General features: G+C 34.6%; 1 protein-coding gene across 6 annotated transcripts in view; it reads right to left on the reverse strand.

The window, feature by feature from the left end:
- Positions 1-20,203, reverse strand: part of STXBP5L (syntaxin binding protein 5L) — a 385,708-nt gene that overhangs the window by 181,418 nt on the left and 184,087 nt on the right. For all 6 annotated transcript variants that reach the window (XM_072812552.1, XM_072812550.1, XM_072812551.1 and 3 more), the window contains one exon: positions 17,056-17,179. In XM_072812552.1, coding sequence (XP_072668653.1) covers positions 17,056-17,179 — 124 coding nt within the window. The remainder of the gene's footprint in view (positions 1-17,055; positions 17,180-20,203) is intronic.

Raw genomic sequence — 20,203 nt, forward strand, 5'->3', positions numbered from 1 at the left:
TCACTTATAAAGCTAGTTTGAAGGTTAAAAGAAAAAAGTAATACAGTTAAGTATATCTAAAAAATTAGTTAAGGGATACAAATAATAAAAAGATGTAATTATGATAACATGTACATAAAACGTGAAGGAAGAAATAAAGTTCTTTTAGAATGTATTCACACATAAATGACCATCAAATCAATATAGACTTCTATATACTTAGAATGTTATATATGAAACTCATGGTAACCACAAGCCAAAAACCTATGACACACACAAAATATAAAGAGAAAGAAAACCAATCATCACACTAAAGAAAGATATTGATTACAAAGGAGCAAGAGAAAAAGAAAGGAATAGAAAACTACAAAACCACTAGAAAATGATTGACAAAATGGCAAAAGCATATACCTATCAATAATTACTATAAATGAAAATGGCTTAATGTCCTCATCAAAAGACACACGGTGGTAGAATCAATAAAAATACAAGATCAATCCACTTACATGCTGCCTACCAAAGACTCACTTCAGACCTAAAGATACATACAGACTGAATGTGAAAGGATAAAAAAAGATACTTGAAGCAAATGAAAGTGAAAAAAAAAAAAAAACACGGGGTAGCAATACTTATATCAAACAAAATAGACTTTAAAACAAAAACTGTAACAAAAGACACGGAAGGGACTACACAATGAAAAAGGGTTAACACAAGAGGATATAACAATTGTAAATATCTATGTAGCCAACATTGAAATACATGAAACAAAATATTAACATACAATGGGAGAAATTGACAGTAATAAAATAGTAGAGGTCTACAAAACACCACATATCAATCGATAGATTAGGCAGAAAATCAATAAGGAAATAGTGTCTTTGAATGACTTAACAGAAATATACAGATCATTCCATCCAAACAGAACTGAATACATATTCTGTTCACATGTACATGAAACATTTTCCAGGATGGGTGTCACACATTAGGCCCCAAGACAAGGCTCAATAAATTTAAAAGCATTGAAATCATTTCAAACTTTTTTTTAAGATTTTATTTATTTATTCATGAGAGACACATAGAGAGAGAGAGAGAGAGAGAGAGAGAGAGAGGCACAGACACAGGCAGAGGGAGAAGCAGGCTCCATGCAGGGATCCCAACGTGGGACTTGATCCCGGGTCTCCAGGATCACACTGGGAAGCTGAAGGCGGTGCTAAACCACTGAGCCACCTAGGCTGCCCTCAAACATCTTTTTTGACCACAACAGCATGAAATTACAAAACAGTGACAAGAAAAAAAATGGAAAAACCCAAACACAAGGAGGCTAACCAACATGCTACTAACAATAAATAGGTCAATGAAGAAATCAAATAAAATATTAAAAAATATATGGGGCACCAGAATGGCTCAGTTGGTTAAGCATCAGGCTCTTGATTTTGGCTCAGGTCATGATCTCAGGGTCATGAGATAGGTCCTCAAATTGGGCTACATGCTGGGTGTGGAGCCTACTTTGGATTCTCAGTCTCCCTCTGCCTCTGCCCCCCCCATTCACACTTGCTCTCTCTCTAAAAAAAAAAAAAATGGAGGGGAATAAAAATGAAAACACAGTAAGTCTAAATCTTTGATGCAGTGAAAACAGTTCTAAGCAGGACATTTAGAGTGATACAGGCCTACCTCAAGAAACAAAAATAATCTCAAATAATCTAACCACACATCTAAAAGGACTAGAAAATAAGAACAAAGTTCAGAGTTAGTAGAAGGAAAAAAATAATAAAGATAACAGCAGATATAAATGACTAAAAAATCAATAGAAAAATCAATGAAACTAAAAGTTATTTCTTTGAAAAAATAAACTAAATTGATAAACCTTTAGCCAGACTCATCAAAAGCAAAAAAAGAGTGGACCCAAATAAAGTCTTAAAGCCAAGGAGTAACAGCTGACATTGAAGAAATGCAGAGGATTATAAGAAACTACTACAAAAATTATATGCCAACAAGTGGACAATCTGGAAGACATGAATAAATTCCGAAAAGTTGTAGAAACTTACAAAATTGAATCAGGAAGAAATAGAAAATCTAAACAGGTCAATTATAAGTAATGAAATTCAACAGGTAATCAAAAAACTTCCAACAAAAAAAATGCACATCCAGATTGAGTCACAGGTGAATTCTACCAAACATCTGAAGAAGAGTTAATGTATATCCTTTTCGAATTATTCCAAAGTATAAAAGAAAAAGGAAAGCTTCTGAATATACTCTCTGAGTTCAACAATATCCTGATAACAAAACCAGACAAAAAAACTACAAAAAAGGAAAACTATAGGGCAAGATCCCTGATTAACACAGATGCATAACTCTCAAAAAATATTAGCAAACTGCATTCAACAATATATTAAAAGGATCATTCATTATAATCAAGTGGAGTTTATTCCAGGGATGTAAGGATGGTTCAATATTTGCAAATCACTCGGGACGCCTGAGTGGCTCAACGGTTTAGCGCCTCCCTTCTGCCCAGGGCATGATCCTAGAGTCCCGGAATCAAGTTCTGCATCAGGCTCCCTGCATGGAGCCTGCTTCTCCCTCTGCCTGTGTCTCTGCCTCTCTCTCTCTCATGAATAATAAATTTTAAAAAATCTTTAAAAAAATGCAAATCACTCAATGTGATAAATCACATTAGCAAAATGAAAGATAAAAATGATATGATCATCTCAATAGATGCGCAAAAAGTATTTGATAAAATTCAACATACATTCACTATGAAAACTCTTTAACAAAAATGAATTTAGAGGGAACATACCTCAACATTATAAAATCGATATATAACAAAACCCACAGATAACATCATACTCAATGGTGAAGAACTGAGAGCATTTCCTCTAAGATCAGGAACAAGACAAGACTGTCAAGACTGACAAGACTGTGACAAGAATAATAATCTTGTGACAAGAATAATAATCTTGCCACTTTTTAACATAGTACTGGAAGTCCTAGCTGTAACAATCAGACAAGAAGAAGAAATAAAACGCACCCAAATTTGGAAGGAAGAAGTAAAACTGTCACTATTTGTAGATGCCATGATACTATGCATAGAAAATCCGAAGCCTCCAAAAAATATATATATATTAGAATAAATGAATTCAATAATGTCAGAGGACACAAAATTAATATATAAATATCTTTTTCATTTCTATACACAAATAATGAAGTAGAAAAATAAATTTTTAAAAATCCCATTTAAATTGGACTGGAAAGTATGAAATACCTAGGAATAAATGTAGCCAAGGAAGTGAAAGGCCTATACTCTGAAAACTAACAGATGATGAAAGAAATTAAAGATGACACAAACAAATGTAAAGATATTCCATGCTCATGGATAGAAAGCATTTCATTAAATGTCCAAACTACCCAAAGCAATTTGACAAATTCAATACGATCCCTATAAAAATGCTAAGAGCATTTTTTACAAACTAGAACAAACAATCCTAAAATTTGTATGGACCTACAAAAGACCCTAAATTGCCAAAACAATCTTGAGAAGGAAAAACAAAGCTGGAGGTATCACAATTCCAGATTTCAAGACTTACTACAAAGGTTTAATAATCAAAATAGTACAGAACTGGCACAAAAATAGACACATGGTCCAACAGAACAGAACTGAATGCCTAGAGATAAACCCATGCTTATATGGTCAATTAATCTATGACAAAGGAGTCAAGAATATCCAGTGGGAAAAAGATGGTCTCCAAAAAAAAATGATGTTAAGCGGGGCAAGATGGCAGAAGAGTAAGTTCCCCAAGTCACCTATCCCCACCAACTTACCTAGATAACTTTCAAATCATCCTGAAAACCTATGAATTCAGCCTGAGATTTAAAGAGAGAACTGGAACGCTACAGAGAGAAGAGTTCGCACTCCTAATAAGAAGACAGAAAAATAAATAAAATAAATAAAATAAAATAAATAAAATAAAATAAAATAAAATAAAATAAAATAAAATAAAAAAGAATCTAGTGCGGGAGGGGCCCCCACGAGGAGCCGGGCTAAGGCCAGGCAGCAAGAACCTCCAGGACAGGAAAGCCCAGTCCAGGAGAAGCAGGAAATTTTACAATCTTCCCGGACGGAAATGCACTCACAGGGAACTCGGGCAGGATCCCAGGAGGGGCAGTGGAGCCTCCTGGCTCCCGGGATCACTAACAGAGGAAGTGCGCCCCAGGGGAGAGCTCGCCACACACCTTGAACGACTGCAGTAAAGGGCTGGCGCACACGCCTGGAGGGGCCTCGGGAGCAGCTCAGGTGGCGGCTCCCCACGGAGGGGGCTGCACTACCCCGGGAGCGCAATTCCAGCGGCACAGGCCCCGGATCCCAGGCGCCGGGGGACACAGCCCAGGATCCTGCACACCCCCTGGGACAGGCGAAGGCTGGGAGGGCCCAGGACAGCGAGGACACTCCTGCTACAGGGTGCCCCCGAGCTGTGCCCATCAGCGTCCCCCTGGCCCAGAGCATCCAGGCCAGTGTGGACTGGAAGCTGCAGTAGTTACTGTGGGAGCTGACTCCAGAGCTAGAGAGCTGGCCCCCGCCAGTAGGATTGTTCCTCCTGGTGTCACCCTGTGCCTGGGAGAGTGGGGCCACCAGGGAACAGAGGCCTCACAGGATAAAGAGCTCCCACTGAGCTGTGCACCTGGCAGGGGGTGGGACAGCTCCCCCAGGTGCACATACCTGAGAATCAGCACAGCAGTTCCCTCCCCCAGAAGACCAGCTGGAAGGACAGAGGAAGAGTAAGTCCTTGACTGAGAAGCGCTGGAAAGCTCCAGAGGAAGTCGAGGTATTTACAGTATATAGAACCAGAGGACACCCCACCTTTTTGTTTGTGTGTTTTTGGTCTTTGTTTTTGTTTGTTTGTTTGTGGGTTGTTTGCTTTTTTTTCTCTTTTTTCTCCCTTCCTTTTTCCACTACAACTTGTTTTTAGCCACTCTGCACTGAGCAAAATGACTAGAAAGAACTCACCACAAAGGAAAGAATCAGAAATAGTACTCTCTCTCACAGAGTTACAGAATTTGGATTATAATTTGATGTCAGAAAGCCAATTCAGAAGCACAATTATAAAGCTACAGGTGGCTCTGGAAAAAAGCATAAAGGATTCAAGAGACTTCATGACTGCAAAGTTTAGATCTAATCAGGCCAAAATTAAAAATCAATTAAATGAGATGCAATCCAAACTGGAGGTCCTAACGACTAGGGTTAATGAGGTAGAAGAATGAATGACTGATATAGAAGACAAGTTGATGGCAAGGAAGGAAACTGAAGGGAAAAAAAAGAAAAACAATTAAAAGATCATGAGGAAAGGTTAAGGGATATGAATCTCAGAAGGAAAAATCTGCCTCAGAAGGAAAAAATTTCTGCCTCAGAAGGAAAAATCTACATTTAATTGGGGTTCCAGAGGATGCGGAAAGGGAAAGAGGACCAGAAAGCATATTTGAACAAATCATAGCTGAGAACTTCTAACTTGGGGAGGGAAACAGGCATTCAGATCCAGGGGATAGAGAGATCCCCCCTTAAAATAATAAAAACCGTTCAACACCCTAACATTTAATAGTGAAACTTGCAAATTCCAAAGATAAAGAGAAGATCCTTAAAGTAGCAAGAGACAAGAAATCCCTAACTTTTATGGGGACAAGTATTAGGTTAACAGCAGACCTCTCCACAGAGACCTGGCAGGCCAAAAAGGGCTGGCAGGATATATTCAGGGTCCTAAATGAGAAGAACATGCAGCCAAGAACACTCTAGTCAGCAAGGCTCTCATTCAGAATAGAAGGAGAGATAAAGAGTTTCCAAGATAGGCAGAAACTGAAAGAATATGTGACCACCAAACCAGCTCTGCAAGAAATATTAAGGGGGACTCTGTAAAAGAAAGAGGAAGTCCAAAGAAATAGTCCACAAAAACAGGGACTGAATAGGTATTATGATGACACTAAATTCATATCTTTCAGTAGTAACTCTGAACATGAATAGGCTTAATGATCCCATCAAAAGGCACAAGGTTTCAGACTGGATAAAAAAGCAAGACCCATCTATTTGCTGTCTACAAGAGACTCATTTTAGACCTAAGGACACTTCCAGTCTGAAAATGAAAGGATGGAGAACCATTTACCATTCAAATGGTCCTCATAAGAAAGCAGGGGTAGCAATCCTCATATCAGATAAATTAAAGTTTATCCCAAAGACTAGCAAGAGATGAAGAGGGACATTATATCATACTTAAAGGATCTATCCAACAAGAGGACCTAACAATCGTGAATATTTATGCCCCTAATGTGGAAGCTGCATGTATATCAATCAATTAATAACCAAAGTTAAGACATACTTAGATAATAACACACTAATAGTGGGAGACTTCAACACGGCGCTTTCTGTAATTGACAGATCTTCTAGGCACAACATCTTCAAAGAAACAAGAACTTTAAATGATACACTAGACTAGATGGATTTCACAGATATTTACAGAACTTTACATCCAAACGCAACTGAATACACATTCTTCTCAAGTGCACATGGAACTTTCTCCAGAATAGACCACATACTGGGTCACAAATCAGGTCTTAACTGATACCAAAATATTGAGATTGTCATCTGCATATTTTCAGACCATAATGCTTTGAAACTAGAAATAAATCACAAGAAAAATTTGTAAGAAATTCAAACAGGTGGAGGTTAATAAAGACCATCCTGCTAAAAGATGAAAGGATCAGCCAGGAAATTAGAGAAGAATTAAAAAGATTCATGGAAACTAATGAGAATGAAGATACAACCATTCAAAATCTCTGGAATACAGCAAAAGCAGTCCTGAGAGGGAAATACATTGTAATAAAAGCATCCCTCAAAAAACTGGAAAAAACTCAAATACACAACCTAACCTTGCATCTAAAGGAACTGGAGAAAGAACAGCAAATAAAACCTATACCCAGCAGAAGAAGAGAGTTAATAAAGATTCGAGCAGAACTCAATGAAATAGAGACCAGAAGAACTATTGAACAGATCAACAAAACCAGGAATTGGTTCTTTGAAAGAATTAATAAGATAGATAAACCATTAGCCAGCCTTATTAAAACAAAAGAGAAAAGACTCAAATTAATAAAATCATGAATGAAAAAGGAGAGATCACCACCAATACCAAGGAAATACAAACGATTTTAAAAACATATTATGAGCAGCTTTATGCCAATAAATTAGGCAATCTAGAAGAAATGGATGCATTTCTGGAAAGCCCCACAAACTACCAAAACTGGAACAGGAAGAAATAGAAAACCTGAACAGGCCAATAACCAGGGCAGAAATTGAAGAGGTCATCAAAAACCTCCCAAGACACAAAAGTCCAGGGCAGATAGCTTCCCAGGGGAATTCTATCAAGCGTTTAAAGAAGAAACAATACCTATTCTACTAAAGCTGTTTGGAAAGATAGAAAGAGATGGAAAGAGAAAGACCCCCCAAAAAAGGAGAATTATAGACCAATATCCCTGATGAACACAGATGCAAAAATTCTCAACAAGATACTAGCCAATAGGATCCAACAGTACATTAAGAAGATTATTCACCATGACCAAGTAGGATTTTTCCCCGGGATGCAAGGCTGGTTTAATAGTCGTAAAACAATCAATGTGATTCATCATATCAGCAAGAGAAAAAACAAGAACCATATGATCCTCTCAATAGATGCAGAGAAAGCATTTGACAAAATACAGCATCCATTCCTGATCAAAACTCTTCAGAGTATAGGGATAGAGGGAACATTCCTCAGCATCTTAAAAGCCATCTACGAAAAGCCCACAACAAATATCATTCTCAATGGGGAAACACTGGGAGCCTTTCCCCTAAGATCAGGAACACAACAGGGATGTCCACTTTCACCACTGCTATTCAACATAGTACTAGAAGTCCTAGCCTCAGCAATCAGACAACAAAAAGAAATAAAAGGCATTCAAATTGGCAAAGAAGAAGTCAAACTCTCCCTCTTTGCAGATGACATGATACTGTACCTAGAAAACCCGAAAGACTCCACCCCAAGATTGCTAGAAGTCATCCAGCAATTTGGCAGTGTGGCAGGATACAAAATCAATGCCCAGAAGTCAGTGGTATTTCTATACACTAACAATGAGAGTGAAGAAAGAAAAATTAAGGAGTCAATCCCATTTACAATTGTACCCCAAAGTGTAAGATGCCTAGGAATAAACCTAACCAAAGAGGTAAAGGATCTATACCCTAAAAACTACAGAACACTTCTGAAAGAAATTGAGGAAGACACAAAGAGATGGAAAAATATTCCATGCTCATGGATTGGCAGAATTAATATTGTGAAAATGTCAATGTTACCCAGAGCAATTGACACGTTTAATACAATCCCTATCAAAATACCATGGACTTTCTTCAGAGAACTGGAACAAATCATCTTAAGATTTGTGTGGAATCAGAAAAGACCCCAAATAGCCAGGGGAATATTGAAAAACAAAACCACAGCCAGGGGCATCACAATGCCAGATTTCAGTTTGTACTACAAAGCTGTGGTCATCAAGACAGTGTGGTACTGGCACACAGATCAATGGAACAGAATAGAGAACCCAGAAATGGGCCCTCAACTCTATGGTCAACTAATATTCGACAAAGCAAGAAAGACTATCCACTGGAAAAAAGAAAGTCTCTTAAATAAATGGTGCTGGGAAAATTGGACAGTCACGTGCAGAAGAATGAAACTAGACCATTCTCTTACACCATATATACAAAGATAAACTCAAAATGGATGAAACGTCTAAATGTGAGACAAGAATCCATCAAAATCCTAGAGGAGAACACAGGTAACACCCTTTTTTTGGCCACAGCAACTTCTTGCAAGATACATCTATGAAGGCAAGAGAAACAAAAGCAAAAATGAATTATTGGGGCTTAATCAAGATAAAAAGCTTCTGCACAGCAAAAGAAACAGTCAACAAAACTAAAAGACAACCTACAGAATGGGAGAAGGTATTTGCAAATGACATATCAGAGAAAGGGCTAGTATCCAAGATCTATAAAGAACTTATTAAACTCAACATCAAAGAAACAAACAATCCAATCATGAAATGGGCAAAAGACATGAACAGAAATGTCACAGAGGAAGACACAGACATGGCCAACAAGCACATGAGAAAATGCTCCGCATCACTGGCCATCAGGGAAATGCAAATCAAAACCACAATGAGATGTCATCACACCTGTCAGAATAGCTAGAATAAAAAAGACAATAACAAGCATTAGAAAGGGTGTGGAGGGAAAGAGACCCTAGTGCACTGTTATTGGGGATAGAAATTGGTGTAGCCACCATGGAAATCAGTAGAGAAGTTTTTCAAAGAATTAAAAATAGGAATACCATATGATTCAATAGTCCCATTACTGAGTACTTACCTAAGGAAAACAAAAACACTAATTCAAAAAGATATGTGCACCTCTATGTTTATTGAAGCATTATATACAATATCCAAAAAAATGGAAGTGTCCATCCATAGATTAATGGATAAAGGTTTTATGTGTGTGTACACTCACACACTCTAGAATATTACTCAGCCATAAAAAATGATTATCTTGCCATTTGTGACAATGTGGATGAACCTAGATGGTATTATACTGAGTGAAATAGGTCAGACAGAGAAAAGCAAATATCATATGATTTCATTTACAGTGAAATCTAAAAAACAAAACAAATAAACATAAACAAACTCAGACTGAAATACAGAGAACTGATGGTAATCACAGGGAAAGTGGGTGGAAGATGGGTGAAATAGATAAAAAAATAAAGAGGTACAAACTCCTAGCTATAAAATAAATATATTATGAAGATGAAAAGTATAACATGGGAATATAGTCAATAATATTGTAATAATGTTGTATGGTGATGGATGTTAACATCAGTTACTATGGCAAGCATAGCATAACAATAGGTTATTGAATCTCTGAATCGCCAATAGGTTGTTGAATCACTATTCTGTACACATAAACTAATATAATATTGTATGTTAATTATACTTCAATTAAAAAAACAAAAAAGAAAAAAAATAAAAAAATAAAAAAACGTTATATGTGAATTTTCTACTATACAGAGGGTTGGCATCTCAAATTCTGTGTTGTTCAAGGATCAACTGTATAATGAATTGTAACAACAACAACAATAATAATAACAAATAATTTGTAAATGAGCAAAGGAACTGAATCAATGTTTCTCCAAAGAATATTAGAAATGAAAATAAGCACATGGTATTCAATATCTTTATTCATTAGGGAAATACCAATCAAAACCACAATGAGATATTACTGCGTATTTACTATGATGGCTTTAAAAAAGATAGATATTAACAACTGTTGATGATGATGTGGAGAGGTTGGAAACTTAATATTTCTGGTGAGTATGTAAAAGCCCGAACTCTGGAATACAATTTGGCAGGTCCTTAAGATGTTAAATATGAGTTATGATCCAGGATTTCCATTCTTGTATATATACCAAAGAGAAGTGAAAACATGTGTTGACACAAAAGTTGTATATAAAAATTCACAGCAGAATTATTCAGAATCGTCAAAATATGGGAAAACTCAAATGTTCATCAAGTGATGAGTAGATTAATAAAAGTGGTATATCTACACAATGGAATATTACTCACCAACTAACAAAAGAGTTGCTAAGACATGGATGAACCTTGAAAACATGCTAAATGAAAGAAGCCAGTCATGAAAGACCATATATAGTATGAATTTATTGATATTAAATGCCCACGTAGTCAAATCTATAGAGGCAGAAGACACTTCAGGCATACCACCTGGTACTGGGTTGATCCCAAGGAATGGAGAGGAATGTATGACATTAGCATCCTACTGGGACACCTATCTCAGAGAGTGGCTTCCTCCTCAGCCTGGGCCCAGACTGGAATTGATGCTGGGACGCAGATTCTTTGCTGGACATACAGGTGACATCTTCATGATGGGTGTGAGAGTGGGAGAGATCGGTCTTCAGCAGGCTATGGGGACTTTCAAGTTGTGTCTTACTCCCTTGTACCCTAACATACTTCAATTTATATAAGAATTATTCAATCCCTAATTAAATATTTGTATATTTTATGTATACTTGATGTTACATTTTCTGTTTGACGTATAAGCATTCATATATATGTTTCATATATATGCTGGAGGAGTGGGGATGGGATGACTGTCAATGTGTATGGGGTTTCTTTTGGGGATGACAAAAATATTCTAAGATTTTGTTGGTGGTTGCATAACTCTGAATAAACTAAAACTACTGAATTGTACACTTTAAGCTACTGAATTGTGAATTATATTTCAATAAATTTGTATTTTTTAAAATATAAGTTTAAGTTCTCTGAAGTGTAGCATAAAACTATAGACAATGGGTGCTGGGTGGCTCAGTCAGTTAAGGGTCTAACTTCAGCTCAGGTCATGATCTCAGGGTCCTGGAATGGAGCCCCACATGGGGCTCTGTGCTCACTGGGGAGTCTGCTTCTCCTTCTCCCTCTGTCCCTCCTTGTGTTCATGCTCTCTCTTTCTTTCAAATAAATGAATAAAATATTTAAAACAATACAAATTCTATCTTTATCATTTATTTCTTAGCATTTCTAGCTTAACAATGTTTTTTTGGGATCCTTAAGCTTACCTTGTTTTTATTGCTGTTAGCTCAATGACATTTTAAAAAATAAATTTATTTCATATCAGTAAGTAATTATTTCAGCAAGAATTGTCTAGGGCATCTAACCTTCCAAACTGCCTATAATTGACCATTACTCCTTGTTCAAATAATTTTTCTATTTTCATTTTTACTTTTGCTACACATAAGCTTGTCTAATTTTTAAAACCTGTTATTTTTCTTGGGAACAAATTGAATTTTGAATTAATATGTGGACAGCTAACATCTTAATAATATTGAATCTACCCATGCATACATAGTGTATGTTTTTCATTATTCAAGTCTTCTTTATGTCCTTTAGAAGAAATAATACCTCACTGTTATTTTAAGGTTTACTTCCAGGTATTTTTGCGGATGCTATTTTTTTACATGGTTTTATTCATCCATTGTGTTTCATTTTGTATACAGAGTTCTCATGTTATACTTAATAGTATTCCTAATTAGTTTTTTTTAGCTGTGCAATTACATTATCAAAAAATTACTATAATTTGAACTCTCTAAACTTTTAAATATCATATTTATTTTTCAAGTCTAAATACACTGGATAATATTTTCAGGAAAATGTTAAATTACAGTGATAATTGTTGACATCTCTGTCCTGTTTCTGAGTAACAATGTCACTATGGAGTATGAGATGAGATTTGGTTTAAGATCATGTATGTAGGTAGACTGTATGTCTGTGTATATAGTTGAGGGCATTATATTTGAAGAATAAGTATTTGAAACGATTAAAATTTACTGTGAAAGAAAAATGATGTCTGTAGTATTAGTGAAAACCAGCTATAACAAGGGCAATATCACCACAGTGCTAATCTCAAGTGAAATAGGTACTAAAGTAAACTCATCTATGACCACCGTCCTCCCTCTTTTCCCACTGCTGTCCAATAATTTGATTTTCAGATAAAGACTACTTTTTGTCATATAAAAAATACTGATTTGTAGAAAAATAATGAATCTGGATATGGTTCCCAAGTTTAGGAGACACATGGCTAGGGAGGAATGGGGTAACAAGAATATATTCTATAGTATATACAACATAATGTCCATAATATTCATTATACAGTTCTAATTATTAGATATATGAAGAAGAAACATGTGAGCCATTCTTATGAGCAGAGGCCAACTTCAAGGGGAAGTAGATTTTGGTATAATCAAACAAATATTTAAAGCAGCAATTATAACTAAGTTTAATGAGGAAAGGAAGGGAAGGAAAGCAAAGCAAAGCAAAATAATCATAATGACTGAAAAGAGAAAATCTCAGCAGAAAAATAGAAAAACTAAAAAGGTAGTAAATGGAAAAATATTTAAAATAAAAATAACAAGGGTTTAATAGCTGAATGAAGATTACAGAGGGAAAGAGCAATTAAATAAATGATAGATCAATGGGAATTATCCAATTTTAAATTCAGAGAAAAAAATGATTAAAAAAACAGAGTTAGAAACATGTAAGACATACCAAAAATTCTACCAGACAAATAACTGGTGTCCCAGAAAAAGAGTAGAGAGTAGGTGGAGCAGAAAAACATATTTGAAAAAATAAAAGGCTGAAATTTCCCCAAATTTTGGGAAAGATATAAATTTCTAAATGTAGGAAGTTCTGTTGCTCAGTAGAACCCTAAACAGAATGAACCTGAAGAAAACAAACTTAGGCATGTTATAGTCAAAAGGACTTACTGGAAATAAAAGCTACAAGAATTTTGAAAGTAGCCAGAGAAAAATGACATATTATACATAGGGGAAACAAAGGCTAAAACCCACACATCTCTCATTCATAAACTAGAAACATTTAAAAAATGTGCAGCACCTTTTAAACAACACAAACACAAACTGAACCCAGAAATCTACATCCAGCAAAAATGTCCTTCAAAAATAAAAGCCAAGGGATTCCTGGGTGGCTCAGCAGTTAAGCATCTGTCTTTGGCTCAGGGCGTGATCCTGGAGTCCTGGGATGGAGTCCCACACATTGGGCTCCCTGCATGGAGCCTGCTTCTCCCTCCGCCTATGTCTCTGCCTCTCTCTCTCTCTCTGTGTCTCTCATGAATAAATAAAATCTTAAAAAAACAAAACAAAAATAAAAGCCAAAAGGAGGAATTTTTAGATAGAGGAAAGCTAAGTGAAATGCTAAATGATGTTCCTATAATCCTCAAGAACAAATGAAATTATAAAAATTCATAAATATAAAATTATATTAAGATAAATTATAAATTAAATACAAAAGAATATTTTCCTTAATTCTAACAATGTATTTAAAAGTAATACATATAACTATTGTAAAAGTAAACATATATATATGATTGTGAAGCTTCTCCATTTTTTTGTGAAGTGCTACAATGTTAACTCCAATAGACTGAAAAGTTAGGGGAAAAGAAGGTCTGAAGATAAAATGCCTATATGTAAATTAAAATTAAATTCTAATAAAAACTTTCAAATAATCCAGAAGGCACAAAGGGGAGGAAAAAAGAACACCACCACAAAAGTTCGGACCAACAGAAAACAAATAGTAACTTGGTATACCTAAATTCAAATCCATCAGTAGTTACATTGATATTAATAGACTGAACACTTCAACTAAATGATATAAAACTAAATAAACGAAACCCAAATATACGGTCTCTATAAAGACATATGGATGCCTAATAAGCCTCAAAAATATATGAAACCAAAAAGGACAGAAATAAAATGAAAAGTATATAATTCTATATTTTTTAGGAAATTTTAATGCCATTCTCAGAAATTGATAGCACTAGTCAAATATTAGTAAAAGCAGAGGATCTGATTAATACTTATAAACAACTTTGACCTCCTTGATTTTTAAAGTATATAGAGCAGAAAGGAACAGAATTACAAGGAAAATCCATTATAATAGTTTAACTTACCTCTCTCAAAATTGAAAAATCAAACAACAAAAACTAAGAAAAGGTTTATAGTTCAAAAACCCCCACAATTTCAAGGTGGACCTTTGTGTAACAGGAAATGTACATTATTTCAAGCATACTTGGAATGTTATGTAATTAATTGTGTATGTCTAATTATAAAGGAAATCACAGTAAATTTTGTAGAACTAGTACCATGCCACAGTCTCTGACTACAATTAATTAAAAAATCTATAACAAAACATATTTTTAGAAATTAGATAACAAATATCTAACTCATAGGTCAAAGGAAAATTTTTATAGAAATTAGAAAATAAGCTGAATATTAATGAAAATTACATATTTTTAATAAAATTAAAATAAAAAACTATAGGATACAGTTAAAGTACTACTTAGAGAAATTAAATAAAAATAGTTGAAATGAAATCTAACATATGAAACTGAAGAATATGTCAAAATCACTGATGTTTGCTTCAAATAGTGGTGAGGCAGCAGGAATTTAACTTGATCTGTATGTTATGAGACACAGATGCTGATGTTTTCAGCAACCTGTGAACAGAATTTCATCTCTTTCAACAGGAAAATAGAATGACAGTTGACCCTTGAACAGCATGGGTTCGAACTGTGTGGGTTCACTTATACACAGAGTTTTTATATTTGTATTCAAATTCCAGTTAGTTAACACACACTGTAATATTAGTTTCAGGTGGCTTGAAATATTAGTTTCAAGCCACTCTGGAAAATAGTATGGAGTTTCCTCAAAAAATTAAAAATGGAACTATTCTATGATCCAGCAATTGCACTACTTGGTATTTAGCCAAAGAATACAAAAACACTAATTCAAAGGAATAGGTTTTTAAAAAATAAGTATAGTACTATAAATGTATTTTTTTCTTCCTATGATTTTGTTTTCTTTTTTTAAAAAATTTATTCATGAGAGACAGAGAGAGAGAGAGGCAGAGACATAGGCAGAGGGAGAAGCAGGCTCCCTTCGGGGAGCCTGATGCGGGGAATCAGTCCCTGGACTCTGGGATCACGCCCTGAGCCAAAGGCATATGCTCAACCACTGAGCCACCCAGGCATCCCTTCCTATGATTTCCTTAACATTTTCTTTTCTCTAGCTTACTTTATTTTAAGAATACTGTATATGATATATATAACATACAAAATATGTATTAAATGACTGTTTATCAGTAAGGCTTCCAATCAATGGCAGGCCATAAATAGATAAGTTTTAGAGGAGTCAAAAGTTTTATGAGGATTTTCAACTGCACAGAGATCAGTGCCCCATCCCCCATATGGTCCAAGGGTCAACTACATAGACAACAACTCCAGTGTGAAAAATATGGATATGGTGAAACATGAAAGTACCAAATATCCAATCGAGCCAAAAAGAACTTGTATAGAAGTTGACTGTTGAGATGAATAGAAGTAGAAAATTTTTTAGTAACTCCTATTACATACATACAAATAAAAGACATAAGGAATGGGGGTGGGGGAGTGGAGAGGAAGTAAACTCATCATAGAAACAAATAATTCTACCTGAGTGGAATGTATAGCAACACCTATTGCAAGGTTTCCATAATGGCGATCTTTAACTGGAAGCATCTCAAACTAAATGCGTGAATGTAAAGTAACCTCTAAGCTGCTAGGTTAAATGTTGTAATAATTTAATCATTTGAAGATGGAGCATGCAACTGTCCTTGCAGACTAACACAATATGGAATAATTCCATATTTATATCACTAGTTATAAAAAATATGAATATTTTTTTAAATGTGACACTATAATAAATGCTCAGAAACTATAAAATAGAATGTGTTTCATTAACTGCCAGGTTTTGACCCCTCTATTCCTAGAACAACCAATGATATAAGGTAAGTATGGAACTCATATCACCACCAGTATTCTCAGAAATAATATGATCTTCTGAATAAAAGATATTTATTCATTTGAACTTTTTATTCTGCCCAGTTAGGGAGACAGGTAGAACATAAACCTCAAATATTTTCTTTTGATAAGGAAGATAATAAGAAATACAATCTACAATAAAAACCAAATTTCTCATATTTAGTGAAATCAAATGGAAGAAATTGGAATAAATGAGAGAATCTAGAAAATGACAAACTATAAAGCAGTATACAAAGTATGAAAGTCAGATCTAATAATGTCATCCTCACTACCTCCTTAACCCTTAAGACTGGCCAAATTTCCTACATTATATCCTCTGCTTCAGATACATCAACTATCTATTATCCTATTTTTTGGTTGGAAAGGTCTTTATATAAGTATCACAAAGTAGGAAAGTAGATAAATAGGGAGAGGGAAAGTACAGAAAGTTTGAGGTATAATGTTGGGAACTGAAGAAGACATAAAGAGGTCTTTAGAATCAGAAGATACATCTTATCACTTTCTTCCAAACTCACTGATACCACATGTCCTACTTCAAGTCAAGGCACTTTCTCCAAAGTTAATTTCTTTGAAAGCATACACCTTACCATGTGGAATTGTGGTCTGGAAAGGACGACTTGGGCTTTTCAGGTTCCATAAGGTCAAGCTACCATCGGAATGGCTGCACATGAACTGTTTGCCCTCATGATGCCAATCAATTGAATGAATAGCCTAATGAAATAGCAATTAAAAACAAGTAGAGAGGGAAAAAGTTTAATATTATAGCATTCTATATTCCAAAGGGAAAATATTCCTAGATAAAATTATTATAACAATACTTAAGAAATATACATAATTTTTCTGACCCATATCATACTATCTTCCATTTCAATCCTCTATAGGCTTACAGAAGACTACAAAAATTAATCTCCTGAGATAGAGAAAAGTTAATTAAATACATTTCATAATATCATTTTAGCCGAGAATTTTTTGTTGTAAATTCTATATCCTCTCTGTATCCTATACATTCCTTTGAAAAATTATTTACTTAGAAGTAAAAGCAAGGTTATCAGAAGATAACTTCTGGAAAGGTAGAGGCCTATTCCACTTAAAGTAGCCAATTTAAATAATATTTTACATTAAGAGCTACCATCTGAGAGCTTACTATATGCCAGACCCCTTGGCAAACTATTTATATTAAATATATTAATTTTATAAAGCAGGTATTATTTTTTCCAATTTGCACATAGTGAAATATGCCTACAGACGCTGATATACATGCTTAGGTCACACAGTTCAAAGCCAAGGTCTATCTAACTACAGAACCCATATTCTCAATCATTTTACCATATTGTCTCTAATATACACTATTTAAATTAACTTGGCAATATAGAGTTTAAGCAAGAAGGGTTCAAATTTTTTTAATTTATAAGTTTATTCTGAAGATGTGAATTACATAAAATTAAAAATTAATTATTCCATTTTCATATATTGTTTTATTCCCAGTGGTAGCACAGTGCCTGACATAGAGTAGATACTCAATATCTCTTGAATGAATAATTAATGTTGTCACATATTTCCACACCCTGGCATTCTTTGTAAATCATAAAGTTTACATGGGTTTTGGGTAATGTGCTAAGCACAAAGAGAGAAGCTCTAGTAGACATAAACCTGAACAGATGTATACAACATTATCCTTTACTTAAAGGAACTTTCAAAACTGCAAGACAGAGAAAATGGAAATAAATGAATATTAATAATAGCTATTGTTTGGGACTTTTAACATTTAGTTTTATACAGAAAACTAAATTATGTATATATATACTATATACTAAACTAAGGTTTATGTGTTTAAAACTATTGTTTTCTAAATAATAAGTATTATTAGAGTTACAGATAATTGATAGCTAGAGTAATCATTAGAATTTCTACCTACTAGGGAAGACAAATAGAAAAAGAACAGCTACAACACGAGAGCAAAATAAGTAAGTACCATAAGTATGCTTATTGTACAAAAGAGTAGGCATATAAAACCAGCTTGTTATTAGAGACTGTCAAATAGTGCATTACTAAAGAGCTGGTATTTGAATGGATTTAATGGATAAGTATCCAATTCTATTAATTTCATCATACCTGACTCCTTTCTTTAAAAAGTACTTTAAGGGTTTACTAAAAACAAAACAAAACAAAACAACAACAACAAAAAATTACAACCAATTCAAGAAGAATTTTAAAAGATAGAAAACAAAATATGGAAGATAAAGCACTAGCTAGTTCGGTCAACTCAGTGGCTGTGATTGAGTTTCTCCAAAACAGAAGAGAAAGGAAACCCAAAAAGTTGGATATCCATATGAAAAAAATGAAAAACAGCAGCTACTCAAGGAATTAAAAGTTTATCCTTATGTCAAACTCTGAGGGTTTTTTCTGTGAGAGATTATTTAGAAATATTGATATAATAAAACAAAAATTTCACAGCTAATATGTAAATTCATATAGTTATTTCTAAAAATTATCCTGGATTTACAAATCTTTCAATTCATCCATGGCTATTCAAGGGGCTACTTAGTAGTCCAAATAGTTTATAGTGGCTAAAAAGGAAATTGGATTTTGATATGCAAGAGAGGAAAGAAGGGAGTTCATGATAAGGAATTAGCTGGAGCAAACACTTGAAGGTAGGAAATAAATGATATGTTTAGGAGACAGTAATATGTCTGAGGTGTGAGGAGTATGTAGAAGGATACACTGAATTAAACTTATGAAAAGATAACATCAGGGCCTTGAATCTCATGTAAAGGAATAAAGACTTTGTATTGTTGATAATTGGGAGCCATTCAAAGGTTCTGCGGTAAAGAGTTACATGATCTGTCTTAAAACGATACTCTTACTAGTGACAGATATACTGAAAAGGTAAGATATCAGAGGAAATGCAGTTAGTTAAAAAGGCTACATAGTCTTCCAGGCAAAAGATAAAAACTTAGACTAGAACACTGAATGTGGGAATGAAAAAAGAGGAATGAGAGGTAGTATTAAAACAGAATTAAGAGTCTATAAAATGGATCGCATATGATATATAAAGAAGGATCAAATATGACTCTGAGGATTACAGACTGGAAAAAATAATCAAAATTTAAAAATCGAAAAGGAGAACAAAGAACAAAGTTTAGGTCTTTAAATGTTAATTCAGGGCCAATGAGATATTTATCTGGGCTTATATAATAAATTGTTGATAAGATATATATATATATAGATTTTAAATTTATTAGAATAAAATTAATAAAATTAATATTTGAAATAATGGGAGAAGATATAAATATAAATGTAAACTAGAGGTGAAATGAAGAGGGTGAAGACATAAAATCTTGAAGAGTATCTGTAATTTAAAGGAAAGCAAGGAAAGAATCAGTGATGGAGAAAGGAGACGCGTAGAATGAGGTAGAAAGACACAGAGGAAGAAACTATTTTAAGAAGGACGGCCTGGGGATCTCTGGGTGGCTCAGTGGTTCAGTGCCTGCCTTCAGCCCAGGGTGTCATCCTGGAGACCCAGGATTGAGTCCCACGTCGGGCTCCCTGCATGGAGCCTGCTTCTTCCTCTGCCTGTGTCTCTGCCTCTCTCTCTCTCTCTCTATGTGTCTCTCATGAATAAATAAATAAAATCTAAAAAAAAAAAAAGGAGGGCCTGATGTAAAGCCAAATGGTACTCTACTTAAACATTGCTAATGCTTATTTAAACACTTAATTGAAAAATTACTTTTGTTC

Source organism: Canis lupus, chromosome 35 (genome assembly GCF_048164855.1).
Source record: "Canis lupus baileyi chromosome 35, mCanLup2.hap1, whole genome shotgun sequence".
NCBI classification, from domain to species: domain Eukaryota; kingdom Metazoa; phylum Chordata; class Mammalia; order Carnivora; family Canidae; genus Canis; species Canis lupus.